Source organism: Opisthocomus hoazin, chromosome 21 (genome assembly GCF_030867145.1).
Source record: "Opisthocomus hoazin isolate bOpiHoa1 chromosome 21, bOpiHoa1.hap1, whole genome shotgun sequence".
NCBI classification, from domain to species: Eukaryota; Metazoa; Chordata; class Aves; order Opisthocomiformes; family Opisthocomidae; genus Opisthocomus; species Opisthocomus hoazin.
In genome coordinates, this window is record NC_134434.1 from 9,068,300 (window position 1) to 9,089,172 (window position 20,873).

Sequence of the window (20,873 nt, forward strand, 5' to 3'; positions counted from 1 at the left end):
TGTATTATTTATAAGCTACTACTGCATGGGACATGATATTTTATAATGGATTGCATTAGACCTTCATAAAAGTGCTCTGTTCCTGAATTTCTTTATGATGTATCAAAAATTAATCCAGAAGCTCTGTCAGTTTTACACCTGGTAAATCCTTCACTTTCATAGGATAATTCCTCTAAAGTGCTCAGAACTCAGGGCTCCAAGAGGAGAGACAAGCAGCACTCACCTGGTTTCCACCTCCGATCATCCTCTGTGACCATATCAACTCCATTAAGCAGGTTCTCCCAAAACTCTTGCAAATTCTCTGATTCTGGCAGCTTTCCTGCTATACCTGCTATCACCACGTCCTCCATCTCTAAACTTCTCCCTGTTGCTGAGATCCACAAAGCAGTTAAGACTAGTAAGACTTCACACAGAGAAGGAAAGTATACGTGTTTCTTTTCTTCCTGACATGTGACAAACAGGCATATTTGCAGGAGAAACACCCACACAGGAACAGCCCATGGAGTCTCTACTAAAAAAAAAAAAAAAAGACATCCCAACTAATCAAATGGACCATAAGATCCGTGGGGACAATGAGGAGCAAAAAACTGATCCTGAGGAGTGTTGGTCTCTGAGAACTGACAGTTTCTACGTGACAACTAGAAAACAAACAGGTCCAGATCTACTAAATGGCAGAGCCTCTGTGAAGTCAGCAGAGAAGAAAGATTAACATGCTGGAGCAGAGGTGGGTGGAGAAATTATGAAATACATATAGTAAAATACATAATTACAAGGCAAACCTAACAGGTAGCAAAACAAGTTCTACGATCATTCCAAAGTTAAATGCTAACTTAAGAATCAATAACAAAAAAGAGTTTGTTGGAGGGGAAAAAAAAACCCCAAACCAAAGCAACAAAAACAAACACCCCCCCAACCTCTCAAAAAAAAAACCCCAAAACATACACACAGGACAAAACCCATACAAAAACACAAAGATTACAATACAACTTTGCATCAATTTAAATACCCAAAGCAAGAAGTACGTTTTACCAACGAAGTGTTTCCCAACTGGACCCTGCACTGCCACATGCTTAGAGGCCTGGGAATGGGGCACTGAGTACATGTGATAGAGAGTGGTGCTTTAAAATAAAAGTTGGCAGAACAGATCTGGATTCCGAATGGGATGAAAAACCTTAGCTGTTGTCTCAAGAAACTTGCATTCTAAGACCCCAATCTCAAACACCACAAGATGGCATCACGCTATATAACGCAGCATGGCAGGCCATCTACACAGATCACACCACCAGATGACAGCTATATATTACAGTCACACTAATTCAATTTATTCTCTATTACACTAAAAATATATTAACAACTAAGCAGAGAGAAGACAAGTTAACCTGATGTTTCAGTTAGGATTGACAAACTGTAACTTGAACTTTAGTAGGCAAGTTAAAGGAGAGAGGGGGAAAAACCCCATACATATATGGGTTATTTTTATATACATGAAAACAAATAAAAGTGTGGTTGTATGAACAAAAGAGGTAGTAAACATTCACAGTACTTCCTTAAATAATCCTTCCAGTAAGCAGAGGCAAAATATTCTTTAGAGCTGATGTGTGGGATTTTAACAAGTAAAAACCACAAAGAAAACTGGGTATTCAAATAGCTAGAAGTCTGCCTTAACTTTGAAGGAAAGACTTTGCAACAGAAGACCTAAAGTCTGACTTCCATCACAGATTATGCTCCGTAGTGCCATGAAGGCACTTTGCTTAAGTGCTGCTGGTGCTCGATCGTCTTCTCCATAAAACAGCACTAGTGGGTAGTCTTAGACAAGCACGTCATAGCTGTTTTTTCCAACCCAAGACATTTCATTTAGGCATGGTTTTGCAGCCTCTTTCAGGAGTTCCTGATGCTTCTGAGCAAGAAACAGGCCTCTTCCATGCACATACTGCTCAGGTGTAAACACATTCCTGCAGCTGAAAGAGGCTGGGGTGCACACACGGAAAGCAAAGCCCTCTGGTTAGCTGAGGTGTAGCCCAGCCAGAACACACCACCACCGGGGTTGCCCGATTTCTTTTACCCTTCTTTCCTTCAGCAATTATCTTGATTCAGATCTATGGAGTAACTGTGGAATTACACAACATTGAAGTAGAAGAGATGATTACCTCATCCAGTCCATCCCTTCTGGGAGCAGAAACAGAAGTGCTCCCAAAAGGACATCTTGGACTTTTTCACTCTTATGCTAAACACCCAGACAACAGAAGTTCCATTCCACTCTTGTTTTTCATTTACAAAGGGAAACACTAAGGGCCAAATGTGCAAGGCCCTTACTGACAAACTATTCCCCAAAACCAAAGCTGGTAGCAATAGGCCCAGTCCACTCCAGGCTGAAGAGAAGCCTTTCAGTTTCACCACTCACACAAATCTGTTAAGTTAGTTTTATTGCTGGTGTAACCAACTGTACCTGGAAAACCTGGTCAAGGGCCACAACTCTGCTATTCTTGCAGCAGTTCTGCACTAGGGGCAGAGGAAGAATGGATCTCAGGCACAAAGCTTACAGTCTAAGCATAAGGCAAGAGACATATGAGATGATAATGTGATTATAATTCAATCTTATGCTGCAGCTTGTTGGGCAGTGATCTCTAGGGAGAAAAATAACGTGTATTTCAGGGGACTGAAACATCACTTCTGGGCTTATTTCTTCCCATCCCAGATCTCTTTCCCTAGAGTATCAGAAAAACTCCATCCAGGTACAGCCAATCTGGATAAAATGTTCTTCTAAGACAGTGAAGTAATGGAATTTATCAGCGAAACTATTTTTGCCAACATATTATGAATGTAGTTGAGCGAGACTGTGTCAAAGGTGGAGAAAAAGATGCTGCAGTAATCAAAATGTAGAAGAATAAGAGCCAAGAAGTTAATTTTAGCTGGGTGAATGGATACAAAGAGTCACAACTGAAAGACTTTTTACACACAAAGAACTGGAAATATTTAGACTCAGCACAAAGAGTTCCAAATGCCTATGTCTAAAATAACATACAAATTACGGATTTAGCAACAAACAGTAGAGATGATTTGCTGTGGAAAACAAGAGTGGGAAGAGGAAAAGTTATGAATATTAAGTCATGCCTAATTAAACAGTGATTAAAGTAGATGTTAAGGCTACCAGAAATGTCTTTGGTCTTCCCTGACAGATAATAAGCAGGTACACCATTGTAAAGTTGATTGACTCTACTCCCAAATGGTGCACTATTTTACTATATTAGACACTCATTTTTGTCTGTAGAGAATTTTTAGACTATGCACAGTATGTTGACAGTTTTTGAAGTATAGGACATAGCACAGATGAAGAAAGAAAATTCTTTCTACAGCCTTTTTAAAAGAGATTGGAATACAGTAAATATACAGGTTCCTACTACATTTGATGAGCAAGATGATCAAAAGCAACAGGTCAAAAAAGAAGACAAAGAAGATAATGGTACAAACAGGATTCTCACATTTCTTACGGCTGTATTTTGCTGGATCTAACCAGTCATCTAACATCCTTTTTCCTGTTTACCCTTCGGTTTTGCTTGAATTGAATTACGTGAATTCTTCCCAGACAGCCTGTATTTTTAACTGAGGGGAGAGGAGGGAGAAGCAAACACCCCCACCTCCCACAACGCATCAGTCCGACAGACACCTCAGTTAAGCATAAACTACCACCTCACTGGATTTACACAACATTTTCTGGCAATGATGTTGCACTGCTGACTCATTCAGTTTGTGACTGGTAGTAACTAACAATCCCTTCTGGTATTATTGACCAGTAACAACTTTCATCACTTTATACCTGTGCTCTGGTTATCTACCTCCCACATAAGCTATTTGACAAGGCTGGTCTGTTTATTGATGCCAGTTCCTTTCTCCAATCATGTTATACCTTCTTAACCTTGTTCTCTATGTATTGGATACCTCCTGGTATCATGTTAGCTTAATGCTATTATCAAACTTACTTTCAAGTTGGAATACTTTTCTCCACTGCATTTAAAATATTTGATTTTTAGCACCTCACTAATCCAGCACCAAAAATGAATCAAGAAGAAAAGTATCAATCATAGTTTTCCACCATCCCTCACAGCTGTACTTTTTTTTTTTTTTTTTTTACTTTTTCAAACACTTTTATCTACTGTTTCCCTACAAAAATATCTGTGTCCATTAAGCCTGTAAGCCTTTAGAGGAGGTAAGAAAGACACCCCCCCCCCAAAAAAAAAAAAAAAGCAAAGGTAAAATTTTATTTCTTCTCCCACTCACACCTGACTTGCCAACTACTGAAGAGAATACTTTTCTTATTCTGTTATACCTGTGTCCACCTACGGTTCAGTGCGGAAAGAAGCGGGAGAGGTAGAGCAGAAGAAACAACAAATAAAACCCAAATCTTGTTTGGCCTGATGCACAGTTCTCTTTCCTAGACAGAAGCACAATATTTATTTCACTGTTATTTTGATGGTTGTTATCACATTGGGACAGAATCAATTACTGTTACTGTTTCTAGGCAGTCTAAATCCTGATCTTTTTTCGAGCTCCCATTACTGTAAAATGAAACATCCATGACTCCTCCATAGCTTCCTTCAGCACAGATATTGACAAAAGAATTGCTTTCTAAGTTTTATTTAGAGATTTGGAAACCTGGATTATGATGTCGCCATACTGAAAAACTGTCATTACATAGAAACTTCATTTGCGAAGAGCTACGTCTGCCTCCAAAAAACCTTTTACAAAATAGAGGGAAACACAGCTTGGTGTAGCACTTGGCTACATCAATCTGTGTGCTACAGCTTTGGTTTAACAAAGACCTTTTAACTGTCTCTTTCCGTTTCGAGACTGGATTTGTCCCACTGACCACAAGACAAGTGAAAAAATGGTACAAAGACAAATTTAAAATGCACTATTTAACAAGAAATTTTGTTCAGAGCTGTTATTTGAGAAAAGTAGGTTAGATTTCACCCATGGAATCAACACAGCTGATTCCCGAATGGTCAGAATTGATTTGTACAAAAATTTAAGTCCCCAGTATCACTAGATCATGTTTGTAAAATATTTGTTCATAACAGGCCTCCACGTAGGGCCCTCATCATCTGAATTCATCCATAAAATGCAGCTTTTCACAACGTACTATTATTTTCAGTTTGACTCAAGAACCATGCACACTGAAGGAAAATGTGAACTCTTTGCTCATGTACCTTGAGGCTTTTCCTGCCTTTCATTTTTTCTTCCCCCCCCCCCCCCCCCCCCCCCAAGGCAAGACACGCTTTAAAGCCCCCAACGCTGCTCTGTAAAGGAGTATGGGAGTTAACGTACACAGTCTAAACATTGCCTGTTTCAGTTTATTCAGCCAAATAAAGCCTTTAGCTAGGAAAATATGCAGTCAGTATCTCCAAGCGCCCTATGCTGGGGAAGGAATGGGGAATAAAAATCCAACAGGAGCAAAAACAGCAGAAGAGAGAAGAGCATCATCACGTTCCTGACAGAATCGTATCATCAAATCCAGACTGATGTACAATCAATGGGTTATTCTGTCTGGGCGGTAGGCTTATATCGAAGTGGAAAGTAGTTCAGCAGTATATATGAGGCACCTTTTTTTGAGACGGTTTCCTAGTACCTACGGACAAGTCACCTTTCGCAACAGCGAACGCTGAATCTCCTCCCTCACGAGCTTCCTCACCCTGCCACGCCAGTGCTCCTGCGCTACCGACCCGCGGCACCGCGCCGCGCTGCCGCCCCGCGGCCAGGACACAGCGGCCCATTCAGCCCCGGCGCCCGCCCGGGGCCGCCCGCTGCTCCGCGCCGCTCGCTCGGCGCCCGAGCCGCGGCAGTGCGGGACAGCCCAGGCCGCCCAGCCCCGCGGCGCACGCTGCTCGCCCCGCACCGGGCGCGGCCCCTCGCCGCCGCTGCGGAACGGCGCGCCGAAACTCGGAGGAACGGCAGGAAAGCTCCCGCCGCCGGGCGCGCGCGAGGGCCGCGGGCAGCGGTGCCCCCGGCCACGTCCCCGAGCCCGCCCGGCACGGCGGCGAGGGGTCGCGGCGGAATGGTCCCCGCCCGCCGCCAAGATGGCCGAGCGCCGGCACCACAATGCAGCCGCTCAGCCTCCCTCCGCGCCTCCTCGTCGGGCGGGCGGGCGGGCAGGCTGCGGCTCGGTAACCAGCCGCCGAGCTGGGGGGGACTCTCCTCGGCACGGCCGCGCTGGACCACGGCAGAGCGGCCCGCGGCAATAGGCCGCGGCGACCACGGCGCTGGGGCGCAGAACCTTCTGGTCGTGCGGGACGGGCCCGCGGACCTCGGCCGAACCCGCGGAGCCCCCACCACTCGCCCAGCGAGGCATGGGCGCAGCTCTCCGGCGCAGAAGGCAATATGGAGCCCCCCACCCCCCCCGCCGCGCCCGCCGGGCGCAGTGGCTCGCCGAGGCCGTCGCTCTCCCGGCCGCGCCGCATCCGCTGTCCCGCCCGTACCTGCACAGGGGCGGAAGGTTTCGCGCCGGGAAAAATCTGGCGGCAGCTCAGCGCCGGACCAGACTGCTGCGGGACAGGCGCTGCGGGTGCACGCGGGCTGTGCGGCGGCCGGTGCCGGGCTGCGCACGGCCGATGCTCCGCGCCCTCCTCACTGTCTCCCTCTAGCTCCCACCGCTATTTAAGCAGCCGCCACCTCCGGCGGCCACGCCACATGGGCTGACGGTTTACTCCTCGCCGCAGTCCAATGAGAGTCGGGGCAGGGCCGCCCCGAGCCGGCCCCGGGGTGATGCCACCCCCTGCCCGCCGGAGCCGCTTCAGAGTAACTACAAGAGCATAGCTGGGGCGGACCCAGGCGGGCCCCCGTGCCCGCGGCACTGGGCCAAGCTCTCGCGCTCCGCCCCGTGCTGGAGGCCGTGGAAGGCCGGGCGCTGCGGGGGGCGCCTGGCTTCAGGCGGGCCTGGCCGGGGCCGAGACAGAACCGACCCACCGCGGCCGCGGGCCTCTTCGTGTCCCTCTCCCACCTCCCCGCGGGTGTGCACGCTGTGGGGCTACTGCCACGCCGGCCCCACGGCTCGGCGGGCGCCAGGCCAGGCTCGGCCGGACTGCGGAGATCCCGCGCGCGCCCGCGGCGCACAAAGGGAAGAGACACTGGGCTGGACGCGCAATCCCGGGCCGGCACCCAATCCGGAGGCGGGAGCGTGTGGGCGGGGGCGCGGCCCTGCCAATCGCGGGGCCCGTGGGGTGTTGCTAGGCGATAAGGCGATGTGATGACGGCTGAGGGGACGGCCGGGGCCGCCGGCGGAGCGAGCAGCAGCCGCCACTTTCCAGCGGCGGCGGTCGTTCACCCCGGCGGAGCGCGGTCCCGGGGTTACCACAGGGCAGCGGGCACGCCGGCCAGGGATGCGCAGCCCCGTGCCCGGGCCCGTCGCGCCGCCGTGACTGGCGGCGGCGGAGCAGGTCCGAAGGCGGGGGGCAGGCCGCCGCGCTCCCGCGGGCGCCAGGGCCTCGCTCCCGCCGCGCCCACCTCTCCAAAGGCGGAGAAGGGGACCATGGCTTTGCGCGCAGGCACCCTTGATCCACTTTCTATATAACTTCTAGTCCTTAAATTAAAGCAAAATAGTAAACAAATTTAAATTACCTGCGACTGCTGCTCCAAACCACAAAAAGCCATCCTGCCTTTCGGGCGGCAGGCGTGGGCCCGAATGCCGGGATGCAGAAAGCCCTGACCTCGTCTCTTGACTCGGGGGTAGAAAACGCGTCGGTCAGAAGCCCCGTTTCCAGCAGCGCTTTGCACCGCTGCCGGAGCTGCGCTGCGCAGTACAGCTCGAGTGCTATCACCTTCTCTGGGCAGACCTTTTGCCTGTATCCATATATTCCTCAGTACTACTATAATTTCTTAACCCTTTGATAACAAGTCAGCAGTTTACTCTGTTTTACCTTTTCGATACTCTATGATCGGCTGGAATTCTCTTTTTTACAGGCTCTCCTTTCTTTGTACAATTCAGTAGCATCCACAGTGCCACCTTGTCACCACTCTCTCATTTGGTTTTTAAGAATCAATGCCCAATTTGTTAAATATTTTGGTCATAAGAGAAATCTATGAGAATGTTCCCCTTGTGTTAGGTACACACTTAGCACAACCTCCCCCCCAGTAGCCAAGCAATATGTTCATGTTATTTATTCTTATTATGCAAACCTTGTTCATTTTAAGCATATGGATACACTATGCTCTTATAGTTACTCTGAAGCAAATGTACAATAATTGAACTACTTTTTTTCTATCACAAGTAAAACAAAATTAAACAATCAAGAGCTATAATTTTCCCATACCTACAGTTGCCTTAAGGAAACCTGTTTCTCAGGTAAACTGAATAAATTAAAGTTGCATTTCTGGCAAGATGTCTGCATGACCAGGCATGCCAGGTGACATACTTGGGATGGGGGGAGGGGACGGGACTAAACAACCACAAAAAAACTCCCAAACCCCTCAAACCAGCAAACAGAAAACCTAAAAACCTGCAAAGAAACCTATGCAAAGGCATTTCTGAAGTCTGCAGCCCATGAGCTTACATCCATAATGTAAGGAACAAAAAGGGATGTTTCCCAGGCTCAGGTGCAGTGTTAAAAAGATTATGGAACAAACTGCTCTTTTTCTAAGGGCACACTGCTTTAAACATCCATAAATGCACGGAATCTCATAGCACTGAAAACCTGCACATCTCCACAGTTCAATATGAAACATGAAGTTGGAAATTAAAGAAATGTTTTTCAGCATAATCCACAGCTATTAAAAATTTTGGAATTTATACATTGTGTTCTAGAAATAACCAGTGTGAGCTGTGTCTGGTGTGATCTGGCCAAACTTCCTGTACTTGTTAGAAACCACTATACTTCGAGCTACAGAAAGGGCTCATTCAGGGTCTGGTTGAAGGGAATGCATCATGTTCTGGCTCAAGAACAATGTTAAATGCTGAATCCAATGACAGGATTTTCAAGTAATTAAACAATTTGGAAAGAAGCTCACAAGGTCTCTAGGGCATCATAATGGCTTGGTGACATCTCAATGAAATTTATTACAGGTTTAATATCTGACTATAATAACATAGCACCTTTGCACTAAAGCAAAAGATTTTCAGCAGGGAGTAGAAAAATTATTATTCAAACTCTCAAAATGATTGCTACCACACTGTCAGATGCCACAGAGAGCAGCTGTTTGCAAAGAGTACCAGGAATGCATTTCTGAAAAGAAAAGCGCTACAGGAAAAAAGCGCTCGTCGGCAAGTAGCTCTCCTCCTTCATTCATCCTGTTTAGATTTTGTATGTTTTTAGTAGCAACTGGGAAGTATTATTCACTTCAGTGATACCACGCACAGAATCACAGAAAGGCTCGGGTTGGAAGGGAAGTCTTGAGATCACCTACTTCAATCCCTCTACTCAAGGAGGGTCAGCTGGAAAAAGGTTGTCCGGGACCACGTCTAGTTGGGTTTTTATTATCTGCACAGCTGGAGAGTCCCTAACCTCTCTGGGCAATCTGTCCCAGTGCTTGACCATCCTCACAGTAAAAAAAGTTTTTCTTAGTTTTTCATGTGTAATTTCCTTTACTTACAGTGAAGTTCATCACTGTAATATCCCAAGACAGCTCAGCATTACTGGAAATGTTACAAAAATACACTGATTACTTGTTTCAACGTCCTGGCGTGTTCACAACTACATAAATATCCCTCATTACATCACAACTCCTTCAAGTTTTCTTTTAGTTTCATCTGTTGTAAGACTTATTTCTTACAATGCTTCTGTACAATTTCAAGTGTTGCTAACGAACATGTTTTTCACTGCTTTAAACTCTATGCAATCTCTTGTTAAAGATAAATATAATTACTGGTGTGACAATCGAAGTTTAATTTTATACTCTTTCATGCTGTCTGAACAAGTGAAAAGAGCTACAAAAGATGAGAAACAATACAGATTCAGGTATAATCTTTTCAGCTCCCTTTCTTTCAGGTAGAAAGATAGCTGCACAGGATTAACGGTTGCACTGTTAATTATAAGAAAACAAGTAGGTCGAGGCATCCCACTTGTAAGCTTGAATCACATCTACAGTTTCTCAACAAAATATTTGCTAATGACCTGCAAGCCCTGCCTAAAGGCACAAAGCTTTACATATGTATTAACTGGCCATTTCTAAATCCATGATGCAAGCAATATTTAGCATATATAATTAAAATAAATTAGCATTAACACTGAAGATTGTGATCACATAATGTACACAGATTAACCCTTTATTTTAGGGTTCACAGCATGAAACAGAGTATTTGTTCTCTTTTCTGGCTGCAAACATCACAACTCGACATACAAAAAGGAGGCTGACATTTATATCTGTTTTACAGATTTCAAAGTTAATAGTAAGTGTGGACCTGGGACTTGCCACCGGCAAAGAAATCAGTCTTTAATATTATAGTTGCGGATTTTTGCCATGTTAGAAGAGATTTTTGGTTTTATGGGATGAGCACAAGATAAATTCCTGGATTTTAACTTCTGCCGAACTTCCAGTCTGGTTCCTCTGACTGTCAGATCTGCTGCTGGCATTTCCGGTTTATCCCTTGCTTTGATATTTTGCTGAGATTCTTCCGATTTCTCAGTTGAATGTGCCACTTCAAACTCCACTGCTCAAAAAAAGAAAGAAAAATACTTTGTAGTTATGTTTGTATTTAATTATGAGACTGGATAGTTGAAGAGAACTGGTTTACTCTTTTTCTCCAAATATACTGCTGCCATAGTGCCATACTGTTGATGTCTTATATTGAGTAACAGAAGCATTTCTGTACATAGGAGGCACACAATTGTCCTTTGAGGTTTGCTATGCTGATGACATAATACATCAGTATCTCCTGCTCAATCCTTGCTTCATCTGTAGCTGTTCATTCTTCATCAGACTGCTTAAGAGAGGAGAAAGGAAGACAGCTGGAAGGTCACTGTAACTGTTGAAGTCAAGCACTACCTATCTGTTCAGTTGTTTTTAAACATCCTATTTTACAAGTTTACCCTTCTCTCCATTGTGAGAGAACATATGTATCAATAAAGGCAATACCAACACACTGGACAACACAACACAAAGACCTACCTACCTGTGCCCATATTGTGAAATGGTGATAAAGTAGTTGGCTGCAACAGTTTGATCTGTTTCAAGAAATCACCAGCAGCCATAAAAGCTGGAGCAAAACGTGTTTGGATATGCACAATCCAAAGGGCTCAAAGGCAATTCTGTGTGCTTCACAAAGCTGCACTACTACCACTATCTTTTGGGATTGTTTTCATCTTTTCTCATGGAAGAAGGCGTTTACTGTGGAATTCTTTGTTTTCCTTGTTTGAAGTACTGTGTGTACTAGAGAGTGTACTGTATGTACTAGAGAGGACTAACTCAAAAAGTAACATCTTTGGTTGGCAAGCAGGGAGACTGGTCTTAACATCAATTGGAGTCCATTCTGCAGCCTCTCGCATAATTCTCTGAAAACTACTATCTCGAACCAACTGAACTTCAGTCTTATCACAGGTTTCATTAGGTAAGACAAGTGGAATTGGTCCATCACAGTATCCATTGTAAGCTGTAGATAATATTTACAGCTGCTTGGCTCTAGTCACTTAATCCTTATTTTTCAAGGCACTGAGATTTTAACTTTAGATTTGCTATGAAGAGCCAAAGCAGGCAGCAGAAGTAGTCACAATATACTCGCAATAACACACGCTACAACATTCTGTACTAGATGATTTTTTTTGATCATGGTAGGCTTCAGCGACAGGTACTATTCAATCACAGAGAAAGAATAAGAGGCTCACAAATTGATGAAGATAAGTTATTAATAGGATAAGGTAAATTTTCATAGTCAACAGAACATGGTAGAAAGTCCAAACAAAATTCTACATGGAAGGAAATAAAAAATATTATTGAATTGTGGAATGAATTAATCTATTGAGGGCTTATAGCTCTATGCAAAGCATGACACTCTGGCTAGTGTCAAAACACACCACTTTTCACAGTAACTTTTATGTTCAGGCTTAGGCCGAGCCAGCTGTTCACTCGTGTGTGTGCAATCTCTGCACTGAGTCAGCTTGGTGGCGTTTGTTGTTATAGGCAGCAAGAGCCCAGTGGACTCTTGTGCTATTGATGCAAAATCACCTTGCCACCTAGTGGTTACCTACAGATGTAGAAGATATGAAAGAGGATGCTTGAGTCCATGGAAGACCTTTGGGTGTATTTTCCTGCCTGGAAAAAGGACTTTCATCCTTATAGTTCATTACCCTAGACCTCTACCACATCTGGCAGATGATAAAGCAGAATTTTACAACACCAACAGTTAAGAACAGTGCAGGCAGCGGTGTCTGAAAGGTACCGGATACAGCTTCAAAGATTATTTTGCTTCAACAGGAGCTGCAGCAGAATGAGAATATGTCTTGTTTGTGGTCTAAATAACAGCAATGAGCAGATCCACAAATAGCACACAGTCAACACTGCTTACGGTAAGTCTGTTATTTTGAATACTCCCTCAGTTTTGAAGGGTCTTTTGTATTCAACCAAGGGTATAACTTTCAGAAATAATGTGGGAGGCCCCAATACTGTAGATCCAAAGGAAAAGTAACCGAGCACCAATGCATCACATGCATCCCTTCCTCTGAAGTCTTCTGTATGCTTGTCTCTTGACATTAGCAGAGACATTACAGTTGTAACTAGCAAAAGCTACTTGCTTAGGTGTTTGGAACAACACAGAACACAAGCATTCTATATGGCTATTGTAAAGTTTTGGACTGTCAAAAATTCTTGTTAACACAGAAATTTAAAACCCTGCAAACTTGTAAGGTTAGTTCTACAAAACAGAAAAAGACAAAGAGCAATAGCCCAGAATTAGAAATGCTATTTAAAGTGAAATATCCTAAAGGAACACTGAATAAGGACCTGCATATGTTACTGGTTCTGCCTGGGACTGTTCACGTGTGAAGGACCTTGACAAAATCAGCATGAATGCGCACTGTGCAGTAAAATTTTAATGCAAGTAGCTCAGTTTTCACAAACCAACAATGAAAAGGCACACCACGTTTACAAGCCTGTAACTTACTTTCAGCAGGGACCTTGGCAACAAGAGCGAGTAAGATCATTGTTAAGAGCCTAGACTGCCTGTGAAAATGGACCCAAATGTTTAGTGTATTGAAATGCTTAACATATCTTCTATTTGATGTGTGTCAACTACAGTCTGAAATTAATATTCACAGATTTTTTCTCAGAACTAAAGAGATACAGGTAGACATGTTGCATGAGCAAAGTGAAATTTCCCCAGATGGAAAATTTCACTTAAGAAACTTGGCACTAGATATTTGCTTATGGCTAGCAGTGTTTCTGAAGGAACACCAACTCAAACAAGTTCCTATTCAGGAGAAGAACATTTAAGTGAAGAAAATGTAACTAGAGGATTAGTTAATATTTGCGAAACACTCCAAAGATGAAGTTTTGTGTAATGCAGAAAAGAAATGGTGAGTCCTTCTCTGATTGGAGCCAGAATGAAGCCAGAGCCTGAGCGCTCTTTCTGTTTGTTAATATTTTACCAGATTCTTTCTCTGGCCAGCTTTTTACCCACATGGATTGCTCTTAGAACTGTCAGTGATGCCAAAGCTGTTGAAATTCTGTCTAGTGTGGAAACACTTAAGATAACTTTTGATCCATAAAGTGCAGAATTTCAGACAACAGAGCTTTGCAAATAACAGTAACAATGTGAACTATAGTAAAAGAAACTCCCCTAAGTTCAAGTGGTAAACCAGAAAAGTTACTTTGCTTCAAAGCAGCTCAATCTCATTGTTTGCTAGGCTACAATGTAAACCCAAATTAATAGGCCGAGGACCCAGTTCTGAGTATCTGTGGCAGTGGGGTTTCTCAAAATGTGCAGTGGGACCATCCACCACAACTGGAGCCCTCCTCTGGCATGAAAAACACGAAGCTTCACCTTCCCCAAAAGCGTGCAAAACAAGAGACTAGGGGGGACATTCCAAGTGCAGATAGAGCTTGCCTTATGCTCTGATTGCCTCTGCACTGACCCCGGCTTCTGTTGACCCAAGGTGACACAGATGATCAGGAGCTTTTCACATGGTACCAGAAAGCCTGCTTCACAGTACTGGCTTCACTCTAAATGCAGTCTTTCAGTCAACCTTTAACAGGTGATGTTTGACTTTCTTTCCAGAAAAACTAGTAAGTGTCTCCAATAGCAAGTAAAAACTTTATTAAGCTAAACTACTTGAAAAAAATAAATTCCAGTTTTCTAAAGGTTTTACAAAGCTTCCCCTCCTCCTGCCAAACATTTATTCTAAAATCATAAAAGGCCCTACGGCCCACAGATGGATAGAGAAATCTTGCAGCATGTACAGAAGCTAATCACACGGTTGTATACATGTGATGATTTTCTGAGGAAACCATACAGCTCTTCTGACAAGCAACTTTCCTTTGAGGATGACCTGTCATCAGCTTTATGACACATATGATATGGATTACGAGCCAAAGTCTCCCACTTGCTCTCAACCTCTGTGACAGGGCATATAAAAAGGAAAGAAATACAGAAGCATATTTCTTACTAGTATCATCCATGTATGTAACACTGATGCTTTTAATATCATCGTGGCTTGTACCCGTCTACCTCTGTAGCAGGATCTTTTTCTTTCAATGATACAGAACAACAAAAACACCTGAACAAGGACGATGTGTTCCTTCTAAACCTTTTCTTTCTATTTATCTGCAGAATTAACACAGAAATTATTAAATCCATCTCATTCCTACAGTACAAACTAAAAATCAGCAGGTAGAGTAAGGAGAGAGAAAATTAAAATATCTCATAGCCTCCTGACTTGCTTGGAAGCTTCCACAGGTTCTGAATTCCATAGTGAAAGGAATAAAATATGTAACAGTCCACTTCAGTAATTCAATGTTAACATGTAGCCATAAACACTCAAAAACACATTGAGTCATTGAGTTGTATCATATGCTGGAAATACAGCAAATTGCAGGGCTTACCTGACATGTCAACCATTTTAAGTCCCAACAGGCAGTTTTGTACATGAAAAAAATAAATTAATCTGTTCAACAGGTTCAGAAAATCATTCTCACACTACAATTGTTTCTGTACAGAAAATGCCCAGAAATGCCCATAAAACACAGCTACTGGTGTGACAGATTTGTTCAGAGTTGAACTTTTAAAAGAAATGTTTGAATAAGCAAACTAACTTGCTTGCTTTGTTGCAAATAATTTTTTGCTACTAAGCTTTCATGTCGGTGTGTGTGTCACGTATCTGAAAGCCCAGTACCGAGTCATTCCATCTTAATGATGGTTCTATCCACTGTAGCCTTGTGTTTGATGAATGTATTAATTTCAAATGAGTGGTTTCAAACAGGAAAGATTGAATGAATTTTCCATAGCTCAGTCATGAAAAATCATAGAATCATGGGTTGGAAAAGACCTCTAAGCTCATCAAGTCCAACCATCCACCTAACACCACCATGCCTAGTAAACCATATCCCAAAGTGCCATATCCACACGTTTTTTAAACACCTCCAGGGATGGGGACTCAGCCACCTCCCTGGGCAGCCTATTCCAATATCTGACCACTCTTTCAGTAAAGAAGTTTTTCCTAACATCTAATCTAAACCTCCCCTCACGCAACTTGAGGCCATTGCCTCTCGTCCGATCGCTGGTTACCTGGGAGAAGAGACCAACACCTGCCTCACTACAACCTCCTTTCAGGTAGTTGTAGAGAGCAATAAGGTCTACCCTCAGCTTCCTCTTCTCCAGACTAAACAGCCCCAGCTCCCTCAGTCGCTCCTCGTAGGACTTGTTCTCTTGACCCCTCGCCAGCCGTGTTGCCCTTCTCTGGACACACTCCAGTAACTCAATAATAATAATGCAAGTCTCTGCTAAATATCAGAAGCAGAACTCCTTGAAAATTTTGTATATTCTGCTCTGAGGTGACATTCTTCCAAAAAAGAAAGATTTTGCCTTCACAGTCTTGTTTTCTGAAATGCAGAATTCAGTCTAGTATAACTAAGCATACCATTTGGATGGTTTCCTGGGCGAGAAAGCTAAGCAACATAAAGGGGTTTCTAAAAGTCCTATTCTTGCAGTGCAATTTTTCAGGGCCTGCATGTTTGAGTAAGCAGCTCTGCTCATGTTCTTAGGGTAAATCTGGATGCAGAGATCAAATTACGGTTGTTCTCAGGAAAAGATCACCCCTGACTGATGTTTCACTTGTTTCGTGTTGGCAGTATCATCTTTCCGTTTTGCTACTCTCTAGATCCCCAAAAATCTACAATAAGTTTTGCAATGGTGGCTGGAAATTTCTAGACATTAAGAAACTGATGTCCTTGTAAGGCTGCCAGTGGTGTTGCATCATACACACAGCAGCGTGAAAACTGCATGGCACTATCAGTAATGTTTCAAAGACATCCTTTTGCTTATCCTGTCAATATAGGCCTGACCTGAAATACTCTTCCTATTTCAGTCCCAGCCCCACAAAAAAAGCACATGAATCATGACTGTCAGCACTATGTCTGTTCCAGTCCTACAGGTCTGCCAATGCACATTACTTTGTCCCTGCAATGCACCGCTGTTGTGAATAAATACACTTATAATCCATTCTCCATTTTGAAAGCCCTTTTACATTTTTTTTTCCTTGTGTGCTGCTAAAGATGGTTCATTGCATCTATACACTGGTTTAAAAATAGATGTAATATAGGTTGGAAAGGACCTCTGGGTGAAATGTCACAGTGCTTATCACTCCTTGCTCAGAATGTATCTTAACACAACTTGCGTCCATTGCTGCTTTTCTTTTCACTGTGCACCCGGAAGAGTCTGGCTCTGTCTTCTCCAAAATCTCTCACTATGTAGTTAAAAAGCAGCAATCAGACCACCCATTGGCTCTTTCTTTTTCTACCCAGTTCTCTAAACCTCTTCTCATGTAACCTGTCTTCCAGTGCCCTAGCCATCTTAGTGGCTCTCCATTGGAGTCCAGTTTGTCAATCCTTTATACCACAGGGCCCAAAACTGGAAACAGTGCTCCAGATGTGGCCTCACAAGTATCAAATAGCAGGGAACAAATCACTTTCCTTAGTCCACGGGTTGCATACTTCCTCCTGCTGTCTGGTGTGTGGTTAATGGCACACAAGTTTCTATGTAATGGTAACAGGTCACGATTAAAATAAAGCTCATTTGAAAAGGCTAAATGCCTGCCATGTTATGCCACAGCTGCCATCAGGTCTTGGAAATAATGATGATGATGAAAGTAATAACATCAAAACCAAAAAACCCAACAACCCCCTCAAGCCCCACAGCACTGTAAGAAATAATTCACTAAATGCTAAACCTCTTATTCAAAAATAAAAATCACCTTTACTTGGAACACTCTGGAGAGACGTTTGTCTGTCTGTTTATAAAGACCTTTAACACAGAAGAGTCTACAATTGTTCTGGGGAACATATTCCATTACTAGCTGCCATTAAAGTTTTTCTAGTATTATAATTCAGGGCCACTACTCTTTGTCCCATCCACAGCAGGCATTAGAACAGTTTTCCAAAGTTTTGCCGATAAAGGGTTACTTCATGAACAGGCCAACAGTTTGGGAGACGTAATATTCATCTGCAATGCAGTGCTCAACACAATGGCTACCATTAAAAAGTTCCTTTACAACTGGCCTGTGAAGCGGTTACACTTCACTGCACACACCTTACAAATGGCCCTCCTGCTAAAATCTCCAAGAACATGTGGTGCTTTTTGTAGAAGTATAACACTGAGTAAGGTTCAGTTTGTGACCTAGGTTTTACCTCCTCCTCTCATCCTAACCCTGATACTGTCTGATATGCAAGGTCAGGATGCTGTCTCACATGTAAGAATTTGTGTCTGCTTTTATTTTTTTAAGTTCCAACTTATGGCACTGGACTACAAAATTCTAGTGAATAACAATACCTAGTTCATTGTGTGCCCACAGCATATATCACGCTATGCCCATAATCTCACTTTTGGCCTTTAGGTCTTAGCACACTAAGCAGTACTGTAGCTGTTTACTTGCCACAAAAATTATTAAGCAAGGATTTGCCAAATTACAATTTGATCTAACAGTCACTTGGTAATGCCTGAAGTGTACAGTTTTCAGACAGACACTTTCATATCTGCCCCAGATAAGGTTTATATTATGTCAAAACAGAAGAATGTTTTCATTTTCCAGGAGTATTTAATAAAAGGGGAGAAGTATTTGCAACAATGGCATTAAAACTGAAGACCTATATAGGCATTTCTCTTCATTCTTTCTTCTGCTGGCAAGAGTGAAATGCCCTTCAAGTAACTCATTAGATCTTTGTATTCGGATTACAGGACTGTAACAACGGCAGCAGCCATGCAAAAAAATTAGTGGAAGGGGGCAGAATCCACTACTGTACTTTGATTCTTCTAGAAGAGCCAAATACTGTGACTATTTTACAACATATGCTTACCTTGGTCAGTGTTCTTTTGATGACTGAGAATAGAAGGGCTTGATCTTATTTCTGAATTTTGCCAAATACCTCGGCAGAAATTGTGTGCTCTAGATGAAGAAAGCTCAGCGGATGGTAATTCTGTTTCTTCCCCACAGCTGCTTGGAGCTTCTTCTTCCTTTAAGCTAGGGCAGGCAACTAGAGGAGTGATCCCTGAGGGATGCTGTTCCTTTGCATACTGCAGCTCCTAATATGAAATGTTTCATTAGCACAAATAACTCATGGTCTCTAAAAATAACACATTTATAGCTCAGTTTGCTGTTACATCGCTAGGTTTAAAATAACCAGTTATAAATAATATTAAACAAAATTATGTTCCCTTCAGATCAACAGGGCCAAACAATCCTCCTAATACACCTCTTTCTAAATATGTTCAAAATCTACATTTCTTGCTGCTGTTACTATCATCCTTCTTGTTACTCAAGTTTATATTGCCAGTGTCGTTCTTCACTTTTGTCTTTTCCCATTACTAAATTACAGAAGAGAAACTCCCAAAGAAGTCCTAAAAAACCAAATAGAATAAAGCAGCTATGGAAAAGTGGTTTGTCAGCAACTAAGAAAACCTGATTATCCCACAAAGTTTAACCACCTTTCAACATGTAGCAATTAAAGTGAGATTTGATGAAAAGCAAACTGCTTCAGCCCTGTTGAAGGAAATGAAAATAACCATCAAAGTCTTATGCTAAATATTTAAGACTAAAGAAACAAAACATGAGCCCATCATATAAAGTAACTGACACCAAAATTCCTGTAGGTGCGATAGTAATAAATTATCTCAGATTTTCTTGAACACAGAAGCAAATGTAGCCTGGCTAGTAAGAGTGATTACCTAGAAGAAAAACACCCAAACTAGAGTAGTAGTGTTTGGAAGCTCAACCTGGAGCTCAGCTTCAGTGCAGGAGCTGAAGCCTCAGCAGGTGTGTTCTGGGTAAGAGCAGCCTGGAATTTGACTACTGAAGATCAGCAGCTTGGATACGAGAAGGACTGTCCTTTCTAGTCTGGACAAATTCCAGCAGTAATAGAGACGATCCCAAAGGTTCCAGAGCTGGAAAGATTCTCAGGGATAGCCACTTCAACCATGACCTCCAAGCAACCCATGAGCTGAAGAGGTTGACTACCACTCCTGGAGTTTAGTACACCATCTGGAAACTCACAGTCAAATGCTACCTCTCCAAGAGCCATGGACATACTGTATTTTTAAAATCTATCTGTTCTTAAAAAAGCAAGAAGAATCTTTAGTGATTCTGAAAAGAACACGGGAGACACAAGCTGTCAGAAAAACAGCAAACAGTACCCAGCTCATTAAAAATAAGGTAAGGGAAGATCAGGATAGATGGGCAATGAATATTCATTGGTGTCAACTTAGAAGTCAGCTAAGTTCTAAGATGAGTTGTGAAAGAAAAAAAATTAAAGAGGTGGAGAAGAAAAAAAAAAAGTAAAAAAATGTAGTTTGAATTGTGGTAATTTTGCACAGATCTGGAAATCGCTTTTACATACATTTAGTATAAACATTTAGCTACTCTTTTTCAGATCTTGATCCAAGAAGTGCACAGATGAAACAAGCAGGCTATAAAAAGTCTACTCAAATGTTTTGCTGGACCTTAATCTCCTTGGTAAAAATTATTCCTGGTGTTAGAGTTTAAGAAACAGTTCACTGAACTGAAAGTTCAAGTGAACAAATGATGCCAAGCTTGTGACTTCAAGTTAATAAGACATTCATAAGCATCCTGAACATATTATACATCCACAAGCACACTGAGGCATTCCACAGTAAGTTCACCTGTTGACAGACCACTTTCCAGGCTTCCTGCACACTTTCGCAGTTGCCTCACCTATTTCCTTCTGAAACCTGACAAGAGGGAGATCAGAATCATATGCTCAGGATTGCCATCTAGGACCAGAGTTGACCTTTTCACCTTGGAGTTTTACCAGAAGCTTAAGATCTCCTGCTTCAGAAGTAGCCCATACCACTGTCCTATAACATGTGTCATTGATACGCCAGTGAGGCTATTTATTTTGTGCTCCCTGATCCTTTTCTCTGAGGACTTCCCTTATGCTACAAGATGCTAATACTTCTTGTGACAGTGCTGCTGTGACAGCTCTTGATCAGGTCATCAGACTGTTAATGAAGAGTTGCAAAAGAGTGCTGCATTCCCAGACCTGTTCTCACAGAGCTCAAATAATTTGAGCCTTCCCAGTCTCGGAACCCAGATGGCTTTCACTATGCTATGCCCTAACTAGTATTTCAGATGCTCTCACTAATACTTTTGATGTCAAAAGAACTTGATTAGATTAATTTGATAATATATACCAAATTCTCCAGCCAATGTTGCACTTACCTGACTAACCTGTTA

General features: G+C 42.9%; 2 protein-coding genes across 2 annotated transcripts in view; both read right to left on the minus strand.

The window, feature by feature from the left end:
• FASN (fatty acid synthase) overlaps positions 1–6,758 on the minus strand; it is a 48,033-nt gene extending 41,275 nt beyond the window's left edge. The window contains exons 1-2 of the mRNA XM_075440710.1: positions 6,471–6,758; positions 224–370 (exon numbers count right to left, since the gene is read on the minus strand). Coding sequence (XP_075296825.1) covers positions 224–350 — 127 coding nt within the window. The 5' untranslated portion in view covers positions 351–370; positions 6,471–6,758. The remainder of the gene's footprint in view (positions 1–223; positions 371–6,470) is intronic.
• A 2,351-nt stretch (positions 6,759–9,109) lies between these two features.
• The window catches only part of CCDC57 (coiled-coil domain containing 57), a 39,483-nt gene continuing 27,719 nt past the window's right edge, over positions 9,110–20,873 (minus strand). Inside the window, exons 9-10 of the mRNA XM_075440593.1 lie at positions 18,481–18,706; positions 9,110–10,633 (exon numbers count right to left, since the gene is read on the minus strand). Coding sequence (XP_075296708.1) covers positions 10,410–10,633; positions 18,481–18,706 — 450 coding nt within the window. The 3' untranslated portion in view covers positions 9,110–10,409. The remainder of the gene's footprint in view (positions 10,634–18,480; positions 18,707–20,873) is intronic.